At 43.6% G+C, this 22,480-nt stretch overlaps 1 protein-coding gene across 3 annotated transcripts in view; it reads right to left on the reverse strand.

The window, feature by feature from the left end:
* Positions 1-2,111: 2,111 nt before the first annotated feature.
* Nr2c1 (nuclear receptor subfamily 2 group C member 1) overlaps positions 2,112-22,480 on the reverse strand; it is a 54,640-nt gene continuing 34,271 nt past the window's right edge. For all 3 annotated transcript variants that reach the window (XM_075954226.1, XM_075954227.1, XM_075954228.1), the window contains exons 10-14: positions 22,041-22,162; positions 13,524-13,663; positions 12,160-12,297; positions 9,480-9,585; positions 2,112-4,127 (exon numbers count right to left, since the gene is read on the reverse strand). In XM_075954226.1, coding sequence (XP_075810341.1) covers positions 3,953-4,127; positions 9,480-9,585; positions 12,160-12,297; positions 13,524-13,663; positions 22,041-22,162 — 681 coding nt within the window. In that variant the 3' untranslated portion in view covers positions 2,112-3,952. The remainder of the gene's footprint in view (positions 4,128-9,479; positions 9,586-12,159; positions 12,298-13,523; positions 13,664-22,040; positions 22,163-22,480) is intronic.

The raw sequence follows: 22,480 nt of genomic DNA on the forward strand, positions 1-22,480 counted from the left end.
TTGCTGGGCTGATAGCTCGGTCTTATTACTAACTAGCTCTTCCTTTTCAATTAACCCATTTCTATTTTATATTTTACCACAAGGCTTGTGGCCTGTTTTTGGTTTTGTTTTGGTTTTTGGTTTTTTGAGACAGGGTTTCCCGGCTTGTGGCTTGTTACCTCACATCTTGCTTCTCCGAGGCTGCTGGCATCTCTCAGACTCTGCCTACTTTTTCCCTGTCTTCAGTTTAGCTTTCCCACCTAGATATATTCTGCTTGGCTATTGGTCAAATCCGCTTCTTTATTAACCAATGATAATAAGACATACCCACAGCCTACAGAGGGGCATCCACATCAGTCCCTGACTGTTGTGAGCCACCATGAGGGTGCTGGAGCTGATGCAGGTCAGCTGCATAGCAGCCAGAGCCCTTAACGCTTCAGTCATCGCTCCACCCCTGCCTCCCTTATTTCTAAGACAAGGTCTTCCACTAAACCTGAACCTGAAATTTGTCTAGGCTGGCGGGCAGTGGGTGCTGGAGATCCACTTGTCTCAGTCTCCTTCATCCCCGCCCCCTGCCCCGCCCCCAGCCTCGATCACTGCCTCCTGCCCTGCCACCTGCCCTGGGGTTATAGATGCACACCACCACACTTTGTTCTGGAAATCCAAACTCAAATCATGCTTGAGCAGGAAGCATGTGACCCATGGAGCCATCTCCCTGACCCTTATATTGTTATTTTTTTCAAAGGCTGAATAATAAATAAATAAATTCCATCTCACGCACCTATTAACTGTTCCCTATCCACTCTTTTATCATGGTAATTTAGGTTGGGTTGCTTTCATCTCTCGACTATTGTGAACAATGTCCCAATGAACATGGGTATGCAAATACCAAGGTCCGATTTCCTAAGCATTTGGACATATACCCAGAGAAGGGACTTCTGGATCATATGGTAATTTTGTTTTAAAGGAATCACTGTTTTCCACCATGTTTGCACCATGTAATTGTCCCACTAACAGTGCACAGGGTCCCAGCACCCACCCTCCAAACACAGAGAGAGAGAGAGAGATATGAGGATGTGCTATAAGGTGAACATTGATGTTGGGTTAAATGAGGTTTTTTTTTTAGTGATTTGTATTTTGTTCTTGAGCCATGGTTGTTCCTTACATATTCCACACCAAGGCTTACTGTGATGACCAGAATGCAGCAGAGTCTCAGCAGGGAAGAAGAGGCAAATGGTTTCCAGCTGACACTGTTGACTCTTACCCTCAGAAGGCAGCCATCACCCTGTGAGGAGAAGGACAAAGGGACAATGGACATGGCCTAGCTTCTGTCTCACTGCAAGTCCCAGATAACAGCCACTAACAACTTCCCAGCACAGGAGTGACCCCACAGATTTAAGTCCATGACTTCTGCATGGATCCTATTCTGACTGAATGGAGACAGGCTGTCCTTGACAGCCTCTGTCCACACGGTAGGTTCATGGGAAAAGGCACATTCCAGCTGGTGTTTGGGGGGTGGGGGAGTGCTTACTGCAAAGCAATTGATTATTGAAATACTACCAACAGTTGTGAATTCCCTTCTATATCCTTCTGTTTGCACCTTCCTTCTACCTCCCCAGCTATTACCTACACTTATTATTCCTAATTGTCTTGCTTTTTTGATCACTAGTTTTTATATGTGCATAAACATATAAAAGTATTGTTACACATATGTAACAATAAACTGGTTAAATTATATTCTGCATGCTTTACATATTTATTCCCGTCAATGTAGGCTATAGTCTTATCATGTGCACGTGCGTGTGTGTGTAGAGACATGCATGTGCCATAGTGTGTGTGTGTGTGTGTGTGTGTAGCTTAGAGGATAGAGACTGAACTCAAAGAGATGGGTTTTCATGGAAAGTACTTTGATCCACTAACCCATCTTGCTGGGCCATTATTTTTGCTCTTAAAATGCTTACATGATATTTTTTTCCCTTCTAGTGCTGAAGATCAAACTCTGGGCCTGGTAAATACTAAACTAGGCACAAGTTCTCCCACTGCGATACATTCCCTTCCCTATGACACGGAAGACATCCAAACACTGAATAAATAGGTTACTGAAATAAAATACATTGACAGGATACAGAAATTAGTAATGCAAGTCACATTTTAATATAGTTTCAAAACCACTCCCCAATATAACTACAAATTTAATCAGGAAAAATATAAGAAATACCATAACCATCAGTACAGTGCCTTATAGCATTTTTTCCTGAATTCTTTGCTTACTGTCTGAGACAACAAACGTACCAGGTGTCCAACATTTTGACACTGTGATATGACACTGTCACCTACAGATGTGTTAGGCTGCAGTTTAGACATGCCCTACGGAAATGTTCTATTTGAGCATTTTATGCTTTATGTAGTTTCCCCCAGCAGCTTATTATAAATAAAGCTGCTGACAAAATTGCACAGGGAATAAAGCCCTCGTGGTCAGCTGATAAAATTTGCAAGAGTAGACTTTTAAACTTTTGTTGCTATAATTATTGGTAAAATCCACCCCCCCCATAGAAAAATTCAGCAAAAATCTTTATAAAAAGAATGCACTCTGGTTGCAATAAAATCTCTACATTTGTGTTTTCAAAATAAAATATCAGCATGCAAACATGTCTGTAATCCCAGCGAAAGGGAGCTGGAGGCAGGAAGATGACAACAAACTTGTGTCCAGTCTGGACTGGGAGGCAAGATCCTGTCTCAGAAAACCAAAGCAGAGAGGGATGAGGGAGGGAGAGGGAAGAGAGAGAAGAGGGGAGAGAGAATATCAACAAACAGGTGAGTAGATTTCCCAAAGGAATTCATTATGTAATCAGAATAAAGGGATACTGAGTGCATGCAATATTGATGTGGAAGACCGAGGAGTCTAAAACGGTTGTTGTAGCAAATCATGAGACTCCAGCTGTTGTACCTGCCCTCCTCTCCTTAGCAGGGGAAAACAACATCCATCAAATATCCTTTTACCTTCATGAATTACCAGCTGCCTTAATTATTTAACTCATCTGGGAAGCATACTGGTTACAATAAGTGCATGACTTAACAAAGTGGGCGAGTCTTTTTAAATGACCTAATAAAAATGGCTAAAAGCCAGGGTGCGATGAAAAGCTGGACCCCCCCCCCCCAACTCTTAAGAGGTCAAGTGCTTTCTGTGGGATGGAAAAGCAACCATTTTAATTCCCATTCTAAAATAAAACACACCCTGGGTTTGGTCTCGACTGTGTTTAGAACACAGGAAACACAACATTTTAAAACCAGATTCCCATCTTATTCTCAAAACTAATTTTCTACCAGCGAAAACAAAAGTGCTCATAACTGGTAATACACAACACTAAAAACCAAATGACAGATGGCTTATGTCTCATTGCCAGCAACGAGTGTTAAATGCTAAAGGACACCTGGATATTTATAAAAGCCAAAAATATATATCCATTTCTTACTTCTCATAGTTATAAAATTATCATTATATAACTGGGCATAAAGTATCTTTTGACCTGGTAACTAAAGGATTACATTTTGGAGGAATAAGATGGGGGGAGCTCCTGCTAGGTGTCTCATCTTTACAGTGTATCAGCTCAATGGAATTAAACAGGAAGAGAACACAGCTGGGGAAATGACTAGTTTATTTGTTTTATAAAATAGAATGAGAAAGCTTAGTGTAGGCGGTCAGGAGGAGACAGTCTCGGGTGTCATCTTCACCAAGAATAGACTCACACCATTCCTTATGCATTCCCACAGCGCAGGCAGGAAGTCTACTTCCAGATCCCTGCCTCGTCACTTACATTCTTCTTAAGGAATCCAAAAGAAAAATACTTTGAATTTTGGTTACTCTTGAAGTTACTATTCGCAGGTGCCCTGGAAGCAACAGTTTGATTTGGTGTCTTGCGTCCCAAGAAGGAACAGTAAACTTAGTTCATAGCAATGTGCTGTCTGTCGGCTTTCAGAGGCTGTGACCAATTATTTGGGAGTTGTAATCTGCAGGCTCCATTTTTAAAATGTGCGGGATGACACTGTCGATTCGGACGTTCCCAATGAGACCCTTGAAGAACAATTCTTCAGTGATGGTGGCGTTCATCAGTCTCAAAGCTGGAAGCCTGAGAAGTAGTCGAGACAGCCTGAGAGGAAGAGGGAAGCCAGGTGAGAGGTGGGGGACTCCGGAGAAAAGCACCCGCACAAACAATAAAGATCAAATTTTCAAAAACCCAGGACCAAAAGTTTAGATTGTCTAGGCTTAGAACGGTGTGACAGTCACCTGCATACGACTGCCATCTCCACAGGAAAGCCTGGCTCTGACCTGCTCCACCATGCTGTCCCCATGTGGCTGCAGGGACCACAGACTAAGTCACTAAACCACGGGGCAGGTTCATTTAAGAACAGATTCCCAACAATGATTTTTAGAAGTTTTAACAACATTGTTTTAAAGAAAAATGTTTTATGTTATTAGAGCACAGGAGGGCTGATAACATTTTTCTTTTGAAAACGCACACACAGAGGCACAGACATACACAGAGACACAGACACACACAACAAGAGAGACACACAGACATACACAGAGACAGACACATACAACAGGAGAGACACACACAGAGGCACAGACATACACAGAGACACAGACACACACAACAAGAGAGACACACAGACAGACACACAGAGGCACAGACATACACAGAGACACAGACACACACAACAAGAGAGACACACAGACATACACAGAGACAGACACATACAACAGGAGAGACACACACAGAGGCACAATCACAGAGACACCGACACAGGACATATATAGACACATAGACACACACACCAGACACACGCAGAGATGTAGAAACACAGAGACACAGACACACCGACTTATAAACACACACACAACAGACACACACTGCTAGAAATGGAATAACAGGCAACCAATGCCTGTTATTATAAAGATCTTGGATATGAAAAACAGTCACTGGATTCAAATTGTGACCAGCTGCCCCTTGTTCTATGAAGGCCACTTCCTCCTTTCCGCAGAGCTGGTGTGAGGATGAATGGCGGCTTCTGTCTAATTCTATGTGTAGGAGGAAGTTGGTAAAGGTAGGACCATTGGCGTGTGGAAGTGTCTCTGAGGCAGATAAGCGCTGTTCATGGGCAACCATCTCTAAATACGTAGGAAGGAGACAACCCGAGGGCACATCCTTACTCTGTGCTTTGGGTCCTAGGGAAGGAAGACAAGGGTCACCTGAAAACAAACCCTGAATGACACGGTTACCACCTGAGCAGCAGGAGCGCAGTCCGTACAGCACGGAGATGCTAGGTAGAGGGGCGGTGTGCTCGGAGGTGGCACAAAACGAGAGAGCATGCCATTTCATCTGCTACTTCAACAGCCTGTGAGCTGGAAGGCGGGGATAATTCCTCGCATTCCTTATTTAGTATTTTTGGTCTGGGATTGACCACAAATACTTGAAACTATGCATAAAGAAACCTACTAGAATTCTGAAGAGTGGGTGGTCTTATCATGAGGAAAGTGAAGCACACACGTTAACCCAGCAAGCGTGGTATCATATGCTTAGGATCCAAAAACTGGATTCTCAATCGTTCTGAGCTGCTGTCCTATCCCCTGAGATGGGTGGCTATTTCTAGAAAAATAAGAAAGGAGCGTTCCCTCCCACCCCAAGGAACACTGGCAAGAAGTAACTTGGAAAAATTAGCATAACTATGTTTCAAAATGAATTAGCTATTAGTTTGTGTTTTAATTTATCATTTTTCTCTCTTCTTACTAACACAATTATTTCATTTGAAAAGTTGGGCTCTAGTGGTGCTGTGTCTTTGAGGCAGTACTTAACCCTCTCTATTTAAAGCAGTGTTTCTCAGCCTTCCTAACGCCGTGACCCTGTGATACAGTTCCTAACGCTGTGACCCTGAAATACAGTTCCTCATGCTATGACCCTGTAATACAGTTCCTCATGCTGTGACCCTGTAATACAGTTCCTCATGCTGTGACCCTGTAATACAGTTCCTCATGTTGTGACCCTGTAATACAGTTCCTCATGCTGTGACCCTGTAATACAGTTCCTCATGCTGTGACCCTGTAATACAGTTCCTCATGCTGTGACCCTGTAATACAGTTCCTCATGCTGTGACCCTGTAATACAGTTCCTCATGTTGTGACCCTGTGATACAGTTCCTCATGTTGTGACCCTGTAATACAGTTCCTCATGTTGTGACCCTGTAATACAGTTCCTCATGCTGTGACCCTGTGATACAGTTCCTCATGCTGTGGTGACCCTGTGATACAGTTCCTCATGCTGTGACCCTGTAATACAGTTCCTCATGCTGTGACCCTGTAATACAGTTCCTAACGCTGTGACCCTGTAATACAGTTCCTCATGTTGTGACTCTGTGATACAGTTCCTCATGCTGTGACCCTGTAATACAGTTCCTAACGCTGTGACCCTGTAATACAGTTCCTCATGCTGTGACCCTGTAATACAGTTCCTGATGCTGTGACCCTGTAATACAGTTCCTCATGCTGTGACCCTGTAATACAGTTCCTCATGTTGTGACCCTATGATACAGTTCCTGATGCTGTGACCCTGTGATACAGTTCCTCATGCTGTGACCCTGTAATACAGTTCCTCATGTTGTGACCCTATGATACAGTTCCTGATGCTGTGACCCTGTAATACAGTTCCTGATGCTGTGACCCTGTGATACAGTTCCTGATGCTGTGACCCTGTAATACAGTTCCTCATGCTGTGACCCTGTAATACAGTTCCTCATGTTGTGACTCTGTGATACAGTTCCTCATGTTGTGACCCTGTGATACAGTTCCTCATGCTGTGACCCTGTAATACAGTTCCTCATGCTGTGACCCTGTAATACAGTTCCTAATGCTGTGACCCTGTGATACAGTTCCTCATGCTGTGACCCTGTAATACAGTTCCTCATGTTGTGACTCTGTGATACAGTTCCTCATGTTGTGACCCTGTAATACAGTTCCTCATGCTGTGACCCTGTAATACAGTTCCTCATGCTGTGACCCTGTGATACAGTTCCTGATGCTGTGACCCTGTAATACAGTTCCTGATGCTGTGACCCTGTAATACAGTTCCTCATGCTGTGACCCTGTGATACAGTTCCTCATGCTGTGACCCTGTAATACAGTTCCTCATGCTGTGACCCTGTAATACAGTTCTTCATGCTGTGACCCTGTAATACAGTTCCTCATGCTGTGACCCTGTAATACAGTTCCTCATCCTGTGACCCTGTAATACAGTTCCTGATGCTGTGACCCTGTAATACAGTTCCTGATGCTGTGACCCTGTAATACAGTTCCTCATGCTGTGACACTGTAATACAGTTCCTGATGCTGTGACCCTGTGATACAGTTCCTGATGCTGTGACCCTGTGATACAGTTCCTGATGCTGTGACCCTGTGATACAGTTCCTCATGTTGTGACCCTGTAATACAGTTCCTCATGCTGTGACCCTGTAATACAGTTCCTAACGCTGTGACCCTGTAATACAGTTCCTGATGCTGTGACCCTGTGATACAGTTCCTGATGCTGTGACCCTGTAATACAGTTCCTCATGCTGTGACCCTGTAATACAGTTCCTCAAGTTATGACCCTGTGATACAGTTCCTCATGCTGTGACCCTGTGATACAGTTCCTCATGTTGTGACCCTGTGATACAGTTCCTCATGCTGTGGTGACCCTGTAATACAGTTCCTGATGCTGTGACCCTGTGATACAGTTCCTCATGTTGTGACCCTGTGATTCAGTTCCTGATGCTGTGAACCTGTAATACAGTTCCTCATGTTTTGACCCTGTAATACAGTTCCTCATGCTGTGACCCTGTGATACAGTTCCTCATGCTGTGACCCTGTAATACAGTTCCTCATGTTTTGACCCTGTGATACAGTTCCTCATGCTGTGACCCTGTAATACTGTTCCTCATGTTGTGACCCTGTGATACAGTTCCTAACGCCGTGACCCTGTAAAACAGTTCCTCATGTTGTGACCCTGTGATACAGTTCCTCATGCTGGACCCTGTGATACAGTTCCTCATGTTGTGACCCTGTGATACAGTTCCTCATGCTGTGACCCTGTAATACAGTTCCTGATGCTGTGACCCTGTGATACAGTTCCTCATGTTGTGACCCTGTGATACAGTTCCTCATCCTGTGACCCTGTAATACAGTTCCTCATGTTTTGACCCTTAATACAGTTCCTCATGCTGTGACCCTGTGATACAGTTCCTCATGCTGTGACCCTGTAATACAGTTCCTCATGCTGTGACCCTGAAATACAGTTCCTCATCCTGTGACCCTGTGATACAGTTCCTCATGTTGTGACTCTGTGATACAGTTCCTCATGCAGTGACCCTGTAATACAGTTCCTCATGCTGTGGTGACCCTGTGATACAGTTCCTGATGCTGTGACCCTGTAATACAGTTCCTCATGTTGTGACCCTGTGATACAGTTCCTCATGATGTGACCCTGTGATACAGTTCCTCATGCTGTGGTGACCCTGTAATACAGTTCCTCATGTTGTGACCCTGTGATACAGTTCCTGATGCTGTGACCCTGTGATACAGTTCCTCATGCTGTGACCCTGTGATACAGTTCCTCATGCTGCGACCCTGTGATACAGTTCCTCATGCTGTGACCCTGTAATACAGTTCCTGATGCTGTGACCCTGTGATACAGTTCCACATGCTGTGACCCTGTAATACAGTTCCTCATGCTGTGACCCTGTAATACAGTTCCTCATGCTGTGACCCTGTAATACAGTTCCTGATGCTGTGACCCTGTAATACAGTTCCTCATCCTGTGGTGACACCCCCCCCCAGCCATCAGATTATTTTCACTGTTACTTCATAGCTGTACTTTGGTTACTGTTGTGAATCATAATGTAAACACCTGCTTTCCAGTGGTCTTAGGCAACACCCCGGAAGAGCTGTTCAACCCCCAAAGGTCTCTCGAACCACTCATTAGCTATTGCATTTGAGGCCTGGTAACAGCTGCTTTGTCCCCTATGTGCCCGTGATGAAAGGGCCTTGCCATACTTATGCTTCTGCTAAACCCTGGAACGACCTTCACGTTTCCTCTTTTCCTAGAGCTGGGAATTACCCCCAGGAGCTTACACACACTGAGGAAGTCTTCCAACACTAAGCTGCAGAGACAGCCACATTATGGCCTTCAAAAGCATCAGCCACTTCAAAGTGGCTGACTAAAACATTTCATTACTCTTACATGCAAAATAGTGTAGAACAGATCCACTAAAAAGCTTTTAGGCAAGGCGTGGTGTTGCATGCCTATGTGTAATCCCAGCAACGTGTAGGCAGGGGCCGGGAAATTGTGGTTAAAGACTATCCTTGGCTACTTTGGGTAAATTCAAGGCCAGTGAGCTACGTGAGACCCTATCTCAAAACAAACACAAATCCTTTACACGTATGGCATTAAGTAGTTTGAGCCTAGAGGTACCTGTACGTGTCATCTGGATATGTTCTGGTGATATAGTCCTGGAATTCCACATAAGCCTTTTCTTGAAATTTTTCAATCAGCTCCATGTTCTCCAGGCCTGGATGATCTAAGACATAAAAGAACAGAGTTACCCAAGTTCTGAATGCTCATCTAATAATTCATGGGATGGGGTGACACAGGATGGAGGAGCAGACAGTCCTAGAAACAGAAGCCCCATATACAATGCTTTGCTCCTTCCTTCTAGAAGTAATTACTGAACACACCATCAAGACCGTACTGTAGCCAGTGGTAACCATTAACATCTAATAAAAACCAGACCACTGTGTGTTACCAATATGTTTTTCTCTCCAAAGTAGTGGAATTTTTATTGTTTTTTTTATCATTTCACTTTTAACAACAGAAAATGATCAAAGGGGCTAAAATTAAAGGATTAAATTTAAAAACAACTTTAATTCACAAAATATCTGCAGGTTGTATTTATCAAGGAGCCCAACAGATATGGCCATGTTTAGAAGTACTTAAGAAATTATGAGTTATTAGCACTTTTATCTCTGTCAGAAAAATCATAATGCAGGAACATGAAATAATCTACAAAACATTTTGATAGTCATATTTCACAAAATAGAAGTAGTTAAAGAGCTCCATCAATTTATAGCTAAGCTTTCAATTTTACCTAAAGGAAACAAAATTGGCTAACTGGTTGTGCTGGAATGGAGACACGTGCGGGCTCGATGTGTGGCGCAGCGGCAGAGCTATTTCCTGTCCTGTGAAGGTCCTATGCTGGGTCCCAGCACCACAAACAGAAAAACTGAAACGAGCGGAAGCGGAGGTACATCTTATCAGCCCCTAGGAAGCACTCAGCCTGCACTCCGCACTGAGCCCCAGGCCCGACCTCATGGGAAGCACTAAACAGTGCAAACGTTTTAACACCTGATTCACATCGCTGAAGGGGAGAAGCAGGTCCCCCAGACAGTTTTATTAGGACACGCAGGAGCAGGATACCCATTGAAGAGAAAGCACAGACCCTCAAAGGACTGCTGATTCCTCCTACTTGCAAACTAGCAACCTGGAGGCCACTTTACTGTCTGTAAACTAGATACCGCAGGAAAGCAAGAGGCCCATCTTCCTACATGTCTGCAGCTTTCATAGGTCCCGAGAGTGCAGCAAACCCCAGACACAGCAATAATTGTCTTGCATTCTGGCTTTAATAATGCTCAACAAGATAAATCTAAGAATTCAAATAATGCAGGCCCATGTGTTCTACTGATTTTCCAGGCAAATGTCTTAATATCCTTAAAATCAGATTTAGAGCACAAAAATTAAATGATTTTAGTATATTCAGAGTTTTATAGTATTGCCACGATGCAATTATGAGACGTTTTTATGATTCCAAAGTAACCCTCAACTAGGAGCAATCACTCCCCATCTCCCCACTCCCCGACTCTACAAACAACTAATTTACATTCTTCTCCATGTCTGCCTGGAAGGGATTATTTCACATAAAAGGAGTCAAACAACTATGTGTGCCTGTAGGAGTGGCGTCTTTCACTTAGGCATGTTTCCAGGGTGCATCCTGTCATAGCATATGCCAAACTCCTCATGCTGACGGCAGCTCATGTATGCACATATGATATAGACATACACCCATCTGTCTTTACATTCTTACTACGTGTGTGTGTGTGTGTGTGTGTGTGTGTGTGTGTGTGTGTGTGTGTGTGTGTGTGCACAGTGCATTTCTGTGGAGAGAAAGTCATCCTAATCATCTCGCTTCGACCTACCGAGTACTTAGATTAAGGGCGTATCCCATCAGGGCCGGCTGCACTCAGTTTTAGATGGATAATTACACAGTGTCCGTTTTTGCCTTCTGTGACTAGTACCAACATGAACATTCATGTTGATATACACTTTTGTATTTGGGGGTCGATCGGAATCGAATAAACGCCTAACTTTGTGTGTGTGCGCGTGCATGCGTGCAGCCTATGTACTTGTTATTACAGGTGTGTTCATGTGGGGGGGGGCAGAGGGAGACATCAGGTGTCTTTGCTCTCTGCCTCTATGTTTGGAGACACGGTCTCTTACTGAGCTTATCGATTGGCCAGGCTGGATGGCCAATGAGCATGAGGTATCTGCCTATTGCACTCCTAATAGTGCTATTGCTAGGATGACAGGTACAAGCCAGTCTGGCTTTTTATATTGGTTCTGAGGATTCGAGCTCGGGTCTTTGTGTTTGCATGACAGGTACTTTGTTCTATCCACCGAACAATTTTCCCAACCTCCTCATGTTTAATGTTCTGAGGAAGTGCTAAACTCCTGTCCCAGGCAACTGCACCATTTTACACTCCTATCTGCAGTGGGTGAGGGCTCCAATTTCTGTACATCATCAAATACTTCAATGAGACACAAATGTCCTGGGCATGGCGGTGTAGATCTGCAATCCCGTACTTGGGTATCTGAGACAGAAGGACTGCCGAGAGTTCAAGCCAAGCCTGGGCTATACAGGTAGTATTAGCCTCAACAGGACTACAAGCCCAAGACCCTATCTGAAAAGTACAAAAATGACTAAATAAATGATAAACAAAACACAGAAGACGTGTTTCTACATGGCCTTCGGGTAGGCGTACGCATAGCCATCGATGCAGAGTTCGGCCATGCTGTAGACACAGAAGAGGTGTCTCTGTACCTGGACTGAAGAGTACTATGGCCTTCAGGTAGGCGTACTCGTAGCCATCGATGCAGAGTTTCACCATGCTGTTACAGAATTCCTGCAACTTGAAGATGTGCTCCATCAACGACTTCCTCCGTTCCGGTGACATTTTGTCTTTAAAACACAAACACACACTTCTAATTGTCATGGAAAATGGTTGGCCGTTTTCATGCATTTCCAGTCTCCCTTCCCTCCAGGATTGAATAATCAGTTTCTAAACGCTTAGAATTCGGAACCTCTACACAGAGTGCAAGGTAACAAATCGCCTTCCGGTATTGCTTATTCAAGAAAAATGGAGTAAAACCCGAAACTCAGAGTTCCCCTTCAGATACTCTTTCAGATGTAGAGCATCCATCTGAAGAAAATGTCCAAGTCCAAGGGGCAGGGTGGAGCTCGCCTGACAGGGTGCTTGTCTAGCGTTTGGGAAGCCTCAGATCTGAGGGCCTGGAGTGGTGGCAAGCACTTAAGAGTCCCAACACTTTCGAGGCAGAGGCAGGTGGTCAGGAGTTCAAGGCCATCCTTTCATACTTAGATTTTTGAGAGCACACCTCAAAAGAAACAAAGAACAACAATAACAAAACCAAAGTACAAAAGACTCAAATGTTTATAACAAGGTTTTATTTAAGCTTCTATCATTTGGAAAAATAATGAGGAAAACCATTTTCAGTTTTAAAAAATTAGAAACTTTAGTATAATAAAAACAAAAATTGAGCAAAACACATTGCTAAGAGCAAAGAAAAGTTGAGAAAAATAAGGTTTTCCACAATTTTAACATATCTAAAAGAGATACATGAAGAAGGCATCTGAGTGTTTATGGGACTTCGTCTTAGGTATTATATTTTAGAGACAAAAACCTGACTAAGCCTTTCAGACTTAAATACACAAGCCTTCATGTTTCTCTCTCTCTCTCTTTCTAAATATGTGTGTGTGTACGCATGTGCATGTGTATATACGTGATCATGTGAGTCTACACACACACACACACACACACACACACACACACACACGTGCGCGTACGCACGCTTTTCCAAGACAGAGTTCCTCTGTGTAGCTTTGGAGCCTGTCCTGGAACTCACTCTGTAGACCAGGCTGGCCTCAAACTCATAGAGATCTGCCTGCCTCTGCCTCCCAAGAGTTAGGATTAAAGGAGGAAGCCACTACCAACCAGTTTAAATATATTTTGAATGATCAATGAATTTGTCGAAATGTTAAGATTACCCGGAGTAAAAAGGTAAAATATCTATACAGTCATCAGGCTATTAAACTTTGGCCCTAACCTTTTGTAGAGCAGATGACTCCCCCGCTAACCTTGAGAGCAGAATCAGTGAATTGGTTTTTACCTTGCTGAAGGCTGCTGTGAAGACAATTGACAAACGTTGCTAATATAGTTGCTACATTCATCACTTGCCAGCACTGTGCAAGACCGAGAGTGAAGAGTTCGTTCCAATATGCTTTTACCAAAGATATACTGTTTTCTTGCCTGATAGGAAGAGAAACAAAGGCATACATCAGATATACGCTTTCACCAAAAATACACTGTTTTCTTGCCTGGTAGGAAGAGAAACAAAGGCATACATCAAATATAAACTTCCCAATGGATCGATGCACTAAAACCACCAATTTACAACTATTCCAAAAGACCCACAGGCACACACCCGAGAATTCTGTGCTCTGTACAGTTGGCAGAAGTCCACAAAGAGGGCCCTAAATCTAAATCTCAGCTAGCTCACTATCGCTCAGCCAGTTTATAAGACCAGCTACAGCAAGATTTAAAACAGGTTAGTAGAGAGTATTCTCAACTTTCCAATACAAAAATGCTATGTACCTGAGGTAACAGACGTGTCAATTACCCTGAGGTCACCGTTACACACTGTGTGCGTGTGGAAATGACCCAGTGCTCTCCTTAGACACACGCAATTTCTAAAAATCAACTGCCAGTAATTCATTGCAAAACTTTTAAATAAGCAGGCCATGATATGCCAAGCACAGTGGAATGAGAGCTGACATAGTGGATTAAGTCTGCCTATGAAAGAGAAGGGCTGTGCAAATATGAAACTTCAGATATTTTATATAAGTGTTAGATAAACATATGCATTTAACTATATACACAGTTAATTTCAAACAATTAAAATCCCACAAGTAAGAAGATGACATGTAAGAAAACAGGAGGGTCAGGGGAGAGGACTCTGAGGCAATGCCATTCAATAATTGGAAGAAAAATTTAAAAAAAATTTAGATGCATGTGTATGTGACTACCTGTATATGCCCTGTGTGTGTGTGCGTGCACGCACACACGTTCATGTACCTGTCCTCAGAGGCCAGAAAAGAGCATGAGATCCTCTGCAGCTGGTGTCACAAGCTGACTGGAGCCTGCTGTGGATGTTAGGATTCAAGCTCAAGTCCTCTGCAGGAGCAGGAAGTACCCGTAGACACTTAGACATACCTCCAGCTCCAGGAGATATTTTTTAAAGACAAAAATGTTGGGATAAGCTTGCAATCCCAGCAGTCAAGAAGTGGAGGCAGGAGGCTCAGGGGTTCAAGGCCATTAGTGGTTGGAGGCAAGCCTAGGCTACCTGACGTACTATCTCAGAAGTCCAGAGACACAGAGAGCAAGTACTGCAGCAATAAGGAGAACACGAGCAAGCCTGAAACAGCAGTGTGGTGGTTAACGCCCACTGTCAGCTGTGACCACGACCCTCTTCATGATGGATAAAATCGTTTCTTAAACAGATGAGTCAAAGTTAAACCTTTCCTCCTTAAGCTGTCTTAGCAATGAGAAAAGTAACGAGCTGAGAAGGCAACATTCAGTGTTGAATGGTGTTGGATGCCTTTCTAAACGCGGCCATCTTCTCTGAATGTTCTTTCTTCTACTTGGTGTTCTAGTTAACAAGCTCACTCATTCTTTAAGGGCTAGATCAGAGCTTTTATTTTTTATTTTGGTGCAGCCGAGGGTGACCCCTGTAGTGGCATTTCATTTGTATTTTAATAAATAAAGCTTGCCTGAGGATTAGACAAGTAAAACAATCACAATGATAATACACAGCTTTAATCCCAGTAGCCACACTAGTTTGCCACAGAAACCAGAGGGTAGTGTGCACACCTTTAATCCCAGCACTAGAGAGGAATATAAAAAGGGAGGAGACAGCTCTCGGACACAGTCTCATTCTGAGATTCCTGGAGGCAGAATCACCATTTCAGCTAGTGGCTGACCGTTTTGCTTCTCAGATATTCAGATTGAACCCCAATTGCTCTGAGTTTTTATTAATTGTGCTTCAGACCCCAGAGCCATGAGACGCATCTCCAGGCTCAGGAGTTGCAGTTATGTATTTGAGGCAGAGTTTCACTGTGATGCCATGGATGGTTTGGAATGCATGGTCCTGTTGTCTCAGCCTCCCTCGTGCTAGCATTACAGGCAGGCACCATGATATCTGGTGCACAGCTCGTTTCTTTGGATAAATGATCTCTTATAACCTCTTCTCTTGTTCCTTTGGGTGTTTACTTAACTTTGCACCTAGGTTTATGTGTGTTTCCTAGTTTCCACACTACCCAAAGGTAACCGTTCCCTCGGGCATTTCTGTATCACAGTAAGCATGGACTTCGAAGTACATGATGTATACAAAAAAAATCTGGGCTTTTTGTTTGTTTGTTTGTTTTCTAATCTTTGAGGATATAGAACAGACAGAAGTCAGCTGGACTCTAGGCTTAATAGAGGCTGGGCTGTGGCAGCGCACACCTTTAATGCCAGCACTGGGGAGATAGAGGCAGGTTTGAGGCCAGTCTGATCTACAGAGTGAGTTCCACGATAGCCAGGGCTGGGCGATGGTGGCGCACACCTTTAATCCCAGCACTCGGGAGGCAGAGGCAGGCAGATCTCTGTGAGTTCAAGACCAGCCTGGTCTACAAGAACTAGTTCCAGGACAGGCTCCAAAACCACAGAGAAACCCTGTCTTGGAAAAAAAAAAAAAGATAGCCAGGGCTACCCAGAGAATCTCTGTCTTGAAAAATAAAATGAAACAAAAAGAGTCAGTTTGAGAAGTTGGGACATTTTACAAAAAAAAAAAAATCTTCAAGCAACACCTATATATTATAAGATAATTAAATTGTAGGATTTCTTTCTTTTCTGCAAAGAGATTCAAGTCAGTAAGGATATGTACCAGCTACAAGTTACAACATAATACAGAATTGCTCAGCCATCTTTTCACAGGTGATTTATCAGACCCCAGGGCCTTGGTAATGTGAAATCAAGATTCCACGAAATTTTGGTGTTATTGCTTTGTGAATAAAGTGGCTGTCTTTTGCGGTAGATTTTCAACGTAGCTGACTCCCCTTCTGTTACATATTTGGGGATTAATTCCCACAGTTCAGAACTGTTTCCTATGCCTTTGAGCTACGTGTGCAACAGTTTCCCACTGCCAGGCCTCTGTTCCTCTCTCCTAGGTAAACACCGAGATCTGCCTTCCTGCAGTTATCTTTATCAGCAGGCATCTGGTCAGTGCTTAGGGTCAGGAAAGAGCATCCCATTTAGGATATTCACAGATCTCCAAGGACACAGAATTCCTACCTGCCCAAGCTGCTGCTCTGGTTTTACCTCACTTGAAAGATTCTTAACTCCTTCCGCTCACCTTCACCTCAGTTAATTGATGATTTTGGTTCAGGAAATTTACAGCTTGCGTTTTCCTCTCGAGTCCTATTCATAATTTTACTAAAAATAACCCTTTTAGCTCTTCTACTAATCACCTAAGAGTATAGTGTAGCACACTAACCTTCCCTTCTAGAATTTCCTGATGATTTAATTCCTTTCTTTTTTTTTCTTTCTTTTTTCAAGACAGGATTTCTTTATGTTACAGCCCTAGCCTTCCTGGAACTCGCTCTTGTACACCAGGCTTGTCCCAAACTCACAGAGATCCACCTGCCTCTGCTTCCCAAGTGCTAAGATTAAATATGTGTGCCATCACTGCCTGGCTTTAAAGTGTAGTCCAGGCTGGCCTCAATTCCAGATTCTCCTGTCTCTGGCTCCGTCAGCAAATCCTATTGGCCCGTGCCATCAGTACTGGCTTAATTCCTTTCTTAACCAACTTTCTTCACTAAGTTCTAGGTTAGCTTGGGCCATGTAGAAAAATTGTGTCTCACAATAAGGGGGTGGGATGAGGGGAGACAGGAGGGACTGGAAGAAAGGAAGGAAAGGAGGAAGGGAGGAAGGAAGGAAAGAAGGAAGGAAGGAAGGAAGGAAGGAAGGAAGGAAGGAAGGAAGGGAGGGAAGAAGGGAAGAAGGAAGGAAGGGAGGAAGAAAGGAGGTTCACCAGATGTGCACTAGCCATTCCCACCTTTGTGCTGACAGCCACAGTTTGTTTTCTCTCTCTCTCTCTCTCTCTCTCTCTCTCTCTGAGTGTGTGTGTGTGTGTGTGTGTGTGTGTGTGTATGAAAATTATTATCTGACTTCTTAGGGGCAAAAGAATTCCAGCCCTGGAACCTGCTAGGACTGAAGAATTGCTGGTTGTAAGTATATATATTACTGGAAATGTTTGTAACGGAATGAAGAGAGAAAAAAGAAGAAGAATGCCACAGGGTGTCAGTGAGATGGCCCACAGGTAAAAGTGCTTGTCATCAAGCCCAACCACCTGGCTATCCCCAGGACTCACAGGGTGGAAGGAGAGAACTCACTACTGCAAGTTGTCCGTGACATTCACATGTGTGCTGTGCCATGTGCATCCCATCCCCCAAACACAAAATAAAACATGCAACTTGGTGCACATCAGTGCACTCAGGTCACAAGAACACATAAACAGAAGGAAGACAGTAAAAAGACACAAAGGCTAACATTGCCATCTAAGAGTTTACAAAGTAGCTGGACATGGCAGTGCCTGTCTATACACAAAGCACTGGGAAGACCGAGGCAAGGGGATTGTGTAAGAGGTCAGTTTGACCTGCATAATGGGTTCCCAGCTAGTCTGCATTACAGTCTGAGGTGCTGCCTCAAAAGCAACAAACAAACAAAACAGCAAAACCAAGAGTTTACAGAGAAGTTTTCCCTCATGATTTTATTTCAGTATTTGGGAAGGACAACCTACCATCAAAAGAAACTGGCTATGGAATAATCTTGAAAGTGAAGTTCAAATGCAAAGAAAAGCAGTATGTATAAACCTTCACACAGAAGATAATGAAGAAAAAGCCATCTCAGGTAAAAATCAAGGAAAATAAGAAGCCATTCTGCTCGGTTGTCAGCAACAGTGAGACTCCCAGTCAACAGTGAGGAGAGAAGCCCATTTGTCCACTACTACCGCAAGTGGGACTCGTCAGTGCCTTTGGGGAACAGTTCCTAACGACATCAGAGCAAATGTGCATGCCTCATAGACCTAGCAACCTATTTTATGGAAATCGCAATGCATCTTGACAAACTGCTTGGTAGCACCATTCTCTCTAACTCCTGATTGAGGTTCAGGATGTAAGTTCTCTGATACAGCTCCAGCACCACACCTGCCTGTCAGGTGACCTGCTTCCTGCCACGATATTCATGGACTCTCTAACCCTCTAAGCCATAACATTCCCAAAATTTTGTCTTCTATTTGTTGACTTGGTCCCGGAAACGGAAAAGTCACTAGGACAAATGGCAAACACATGAAAGCAAACTTAACTGGAAAGAATATCGGCGTTGGTCTGTCTGTGCTCCCCTTTGTATTGAAGACTCCGTGGCCATATTGGGAAGGCTCAGACAACAGCTTAAATTCAGAGCAGAGGATGAGAACAGAAGAAAGAGGAGGCCAAGAAGGGCAACCGTGAGTAAACTGCTCAATTAGTTACTGCCAGAAAAGAGGTTACAGGGTCACCTGTAGAAACCAAGTACAGAAGGACATCCAAGTTTATTCAAAACAAAATTCCAGCTAGGGATGGATGGATACGTGACTGTAATCCCAGCATTTGGACGCAAAAAGAGCAAGAGTTCAAGGCTAACCTGAGCTACATGGTGAGTTTGAGGCTATCCTGGAATCACAGCAAGACTCTGAACCGTGGATATGCTTACTATCAGAATACTTCTGTTAGGAAATAAATGACTATTACAGTAGCCTCGTAGTACCTATTTTCAAAATGCCTCCCTTCTGCAAAGCAAAAGAAATGGATAGAAAATGCATTTAAATGATCCATCCAGATCCCAGAAAGCCCTACAAGTATCCTCAACAACAAAAGCATTACACTGGCCAAGTCACCTATGCCTGAGGACAACCCAACCATGTGACATACACATACACACACCCAACGTGTTACCTGTCACCCCAGGTTACCCAACTTCTTAATCTGCTGGAACTGTCAATCATTTGCCTAAACCATACAGAATGAATTTCCTACGAATTAAACTACAGATGTTAAACTGAAAATCAACATTTCTATTAAATATAGAAGCTTTTCAGAATACAAATGATACTAACCAAATCCCCACCCACCAAGCCATCGAGTAAACAACGTGCCTGCTGCAAATTCAGAGCTCTGCGGAGTATCCAGCCAGAAAAACCCAGCACACTCACTCCCGAGTCAGGCTCAGACCGCCTTTTATCTCCACATAACAGAGCTTCCCATTAGCATCCAGCTCTTATCTGATTAAGTCAACTCATAAAAAGGATTTAAAGATTATCTAGGCAGAGACAAGAAGTAAGAGTTTGTGTAGCAGCTAATGGCCGGGATTGTTAGCTCGGCAGCTATTCTAATTAAGTCCTGTGGCTGCTGCACAGAAACTGATTTCCAACACAGATCACAGAGACAAGTGCCGCCACTGTCACATTAATTATTCTGTAAGCAGAAACCTCAGGCTCCTCTTGGTGTGTGCAGCATCTCCGCTGTTTCCACGGATGAGCGCATTCAACAGAAGTGCTTAAAAACAATGGCAGCGCATCTCTAGTTCTCTTCTTTTATTAAAATAATGAATAGTTTATTCTGGGAAGGTGGATGGGGTGGGAATCGAGATTGCTTTTCTGGACTAAGTTTGGCCAATGGGTCTCGATGCCTAACAAATCATAAAACATCAGCATGCTAATGTTTTCATACCATATTTTAATGCTCTTTCTTTTTAAAAGATTTAATTATTATGTATACCGTGTTCTGCCTGTATGTATGCCTGCATGTCGGAAAAGGGCACCAGATCTCATTATATAGATGGTTGTGAGTCACCATGTGGTTGCTGGGAATTGAACTCCAGACCTCTGGAAGAGCAGCTGGTGCTCTTAACCTCTGAGCCATCTCTCCAGCTCCTTAAAGTTTCTTCTTAGAAAAATTTTTGGAAAATTACTAAAAGCTGACTATTATCCTGAGATAAAGAGAAGGCTCATTCCGAGGTTACAGACGCTAATATAACCTCTGCTCTATATCTCACAGCTCCCTGAGTAGCGCATAACCAAATCATGGTATCAACCGTGTCCTGTGGGTGCAGGGCTCACGTGTCTTTTAGTTATAGTCAAAGCACTCTGTAATGACAGGAAGGGGTCGTTACCTCCATCTGTCAAATGGGAAACAAACGAATCTGACTGAACAGGGAGGGCCCCGAGAGTAAACCAAAGCCAGCTGAGTAAAGGCTTGGCTCTCTCCCTGTCACGGGCCAGGTATTCAAAGGAAGGTCAGCAAACTTCTGCACGGCTCTGATTTTTTGGAGTAGGTCACTTCCCATTTCATCTGAATGCACACATTTCTAAAATAGTCTTCCGAGGTTGGGAGAGGGAACTAGATGATTGGGAAACAATCACCTCTCATTTTAAACATGTAGGCAAATACAGCTCCCTAGGGACATGCCTGGATGAATACTGAAACAACATTGCAGGGGACAACCATCCAATGATGGAGGAGTGTCATCTGCCTATGTGTTACTTTCATTGGTTAATAAAGAAACTGCCTTGGCTTTTTGATAGGCCAGCCCTTAGGTGGGTAGAGTAGACAGATGAGAATGCTGGGAGGAAGAAGGCAGTGAGGCAGATGTCATGGAGCCAGCCACCAGGTCAGACATGCTGAATCTTTCCCGGTAAGCCACCATCTCATGGTGCTACACATATTAATAGAAATGGGCTAAGCAAGATGTGAGAATTAGCCAGTAAGAGGCTGAAACTAATGGGCCAAGCAGTGTTTAAAGGAATACAATTTGTGTGTTGTTATTTCGGGTATAAAGCTAGCTGTGCGGGAGCTGGGCGGGAACGCAGCCTGCCGGTGGCTCCTAAATCTACAATCCAACAGGAGCATCCAGCCTTCTGACACTGCACAAGACAGTGCCATCTACAAAGTCCACTTAAAGGTCACATCATCAAAGAACAATAAATAAATAACATACACCATAAAAATCTACAGTATTTTATGATTTCATAGCTACCGTTGGCATATGGAGCTCATAGCACATTCCTAACTTTAAAAAAAAATGCGTGCGTGCATATTTTGCCTGCATGTCTGTCTGTGTACCATGTGCATGCCTGGTGCCAGCAGGAAAATCAGAAAGAAGGTATTAGGTCCACTGGAACTGGAGTTAAAAAGGCTGTGAGCCACCAGGTGAGTGCTGGGAACAGAACCTGGGTCTTCTGCAAGAGCAGACAGTGTTCTCAGCCACTGGGCCTATCACTGTGTTTACCAAAGATGGCTATTGCTGGTGCTGGCCACGATTTGTCCTCTCCTCTTACCCAGATTATTAACGTGCTCAAACTATACAACATGGCTACTCTTCCACACAAAAAGCAATGGAGAAAAAAGTAGTTAGCTGTCATGGATTATCACATAAATAGAACGGCAGACCTTCTTTTCTACTGTAGTACAAATCCTCCCCAAATAAACTTCTTGTTTAAACAAACGTGTGCCACAAAAATCACATTTATATTCAAGGACTTCAAAACACTCACCCTAGTGCCTGGAAAGAAGGAATGGAAAGTGCCCAGTGCATCGATAAGAACAGCAGTCTGGAGGCCGACTCCCCAATGTAGTGCACATTCAGGTACTCGGGCATAGGAGAAGGCATGGTGAGCTAGCGTGAACAGGGATGTAGGTGAGTCATCTTATGACTTCAAGTTCCAAATCATCAGTTCTTTGAAAAACTTGAATATAAATATAACACATCACAGAGGAATCCAACATTTCCACCTAAAAAACTCTACTACTGAGAGTCTAATACTCGAATCACTGGGGATGACAACAGTGCCTGGAAGAAGGAGCAGATGGTAATGTCTGTAATGGAAAGACAGACAGACTCTCACTGAATGCCCGTCAACCATGGAACGATTTGGTTTACTTTATGAAGTTACTCTCTTGGTACATCAGTGTGTTCTCCTCCCCCACTCCTTTC

Source organism: Microtus pennsylvanicus, chromosome 20, assembly GCF_037038515.1.
Source record: "Microtus pennsylvanicus isolate mMicPen1 chromosome 20, mMicPen1.hap1, whole genome shotgun sequence".
Taxonomy (NCBI): Eukaryota; Metazoa; Chordata; class Mammalia; order Rodentia; family Cricetidae; genus Microtus; species Microtus pennsylvanicus.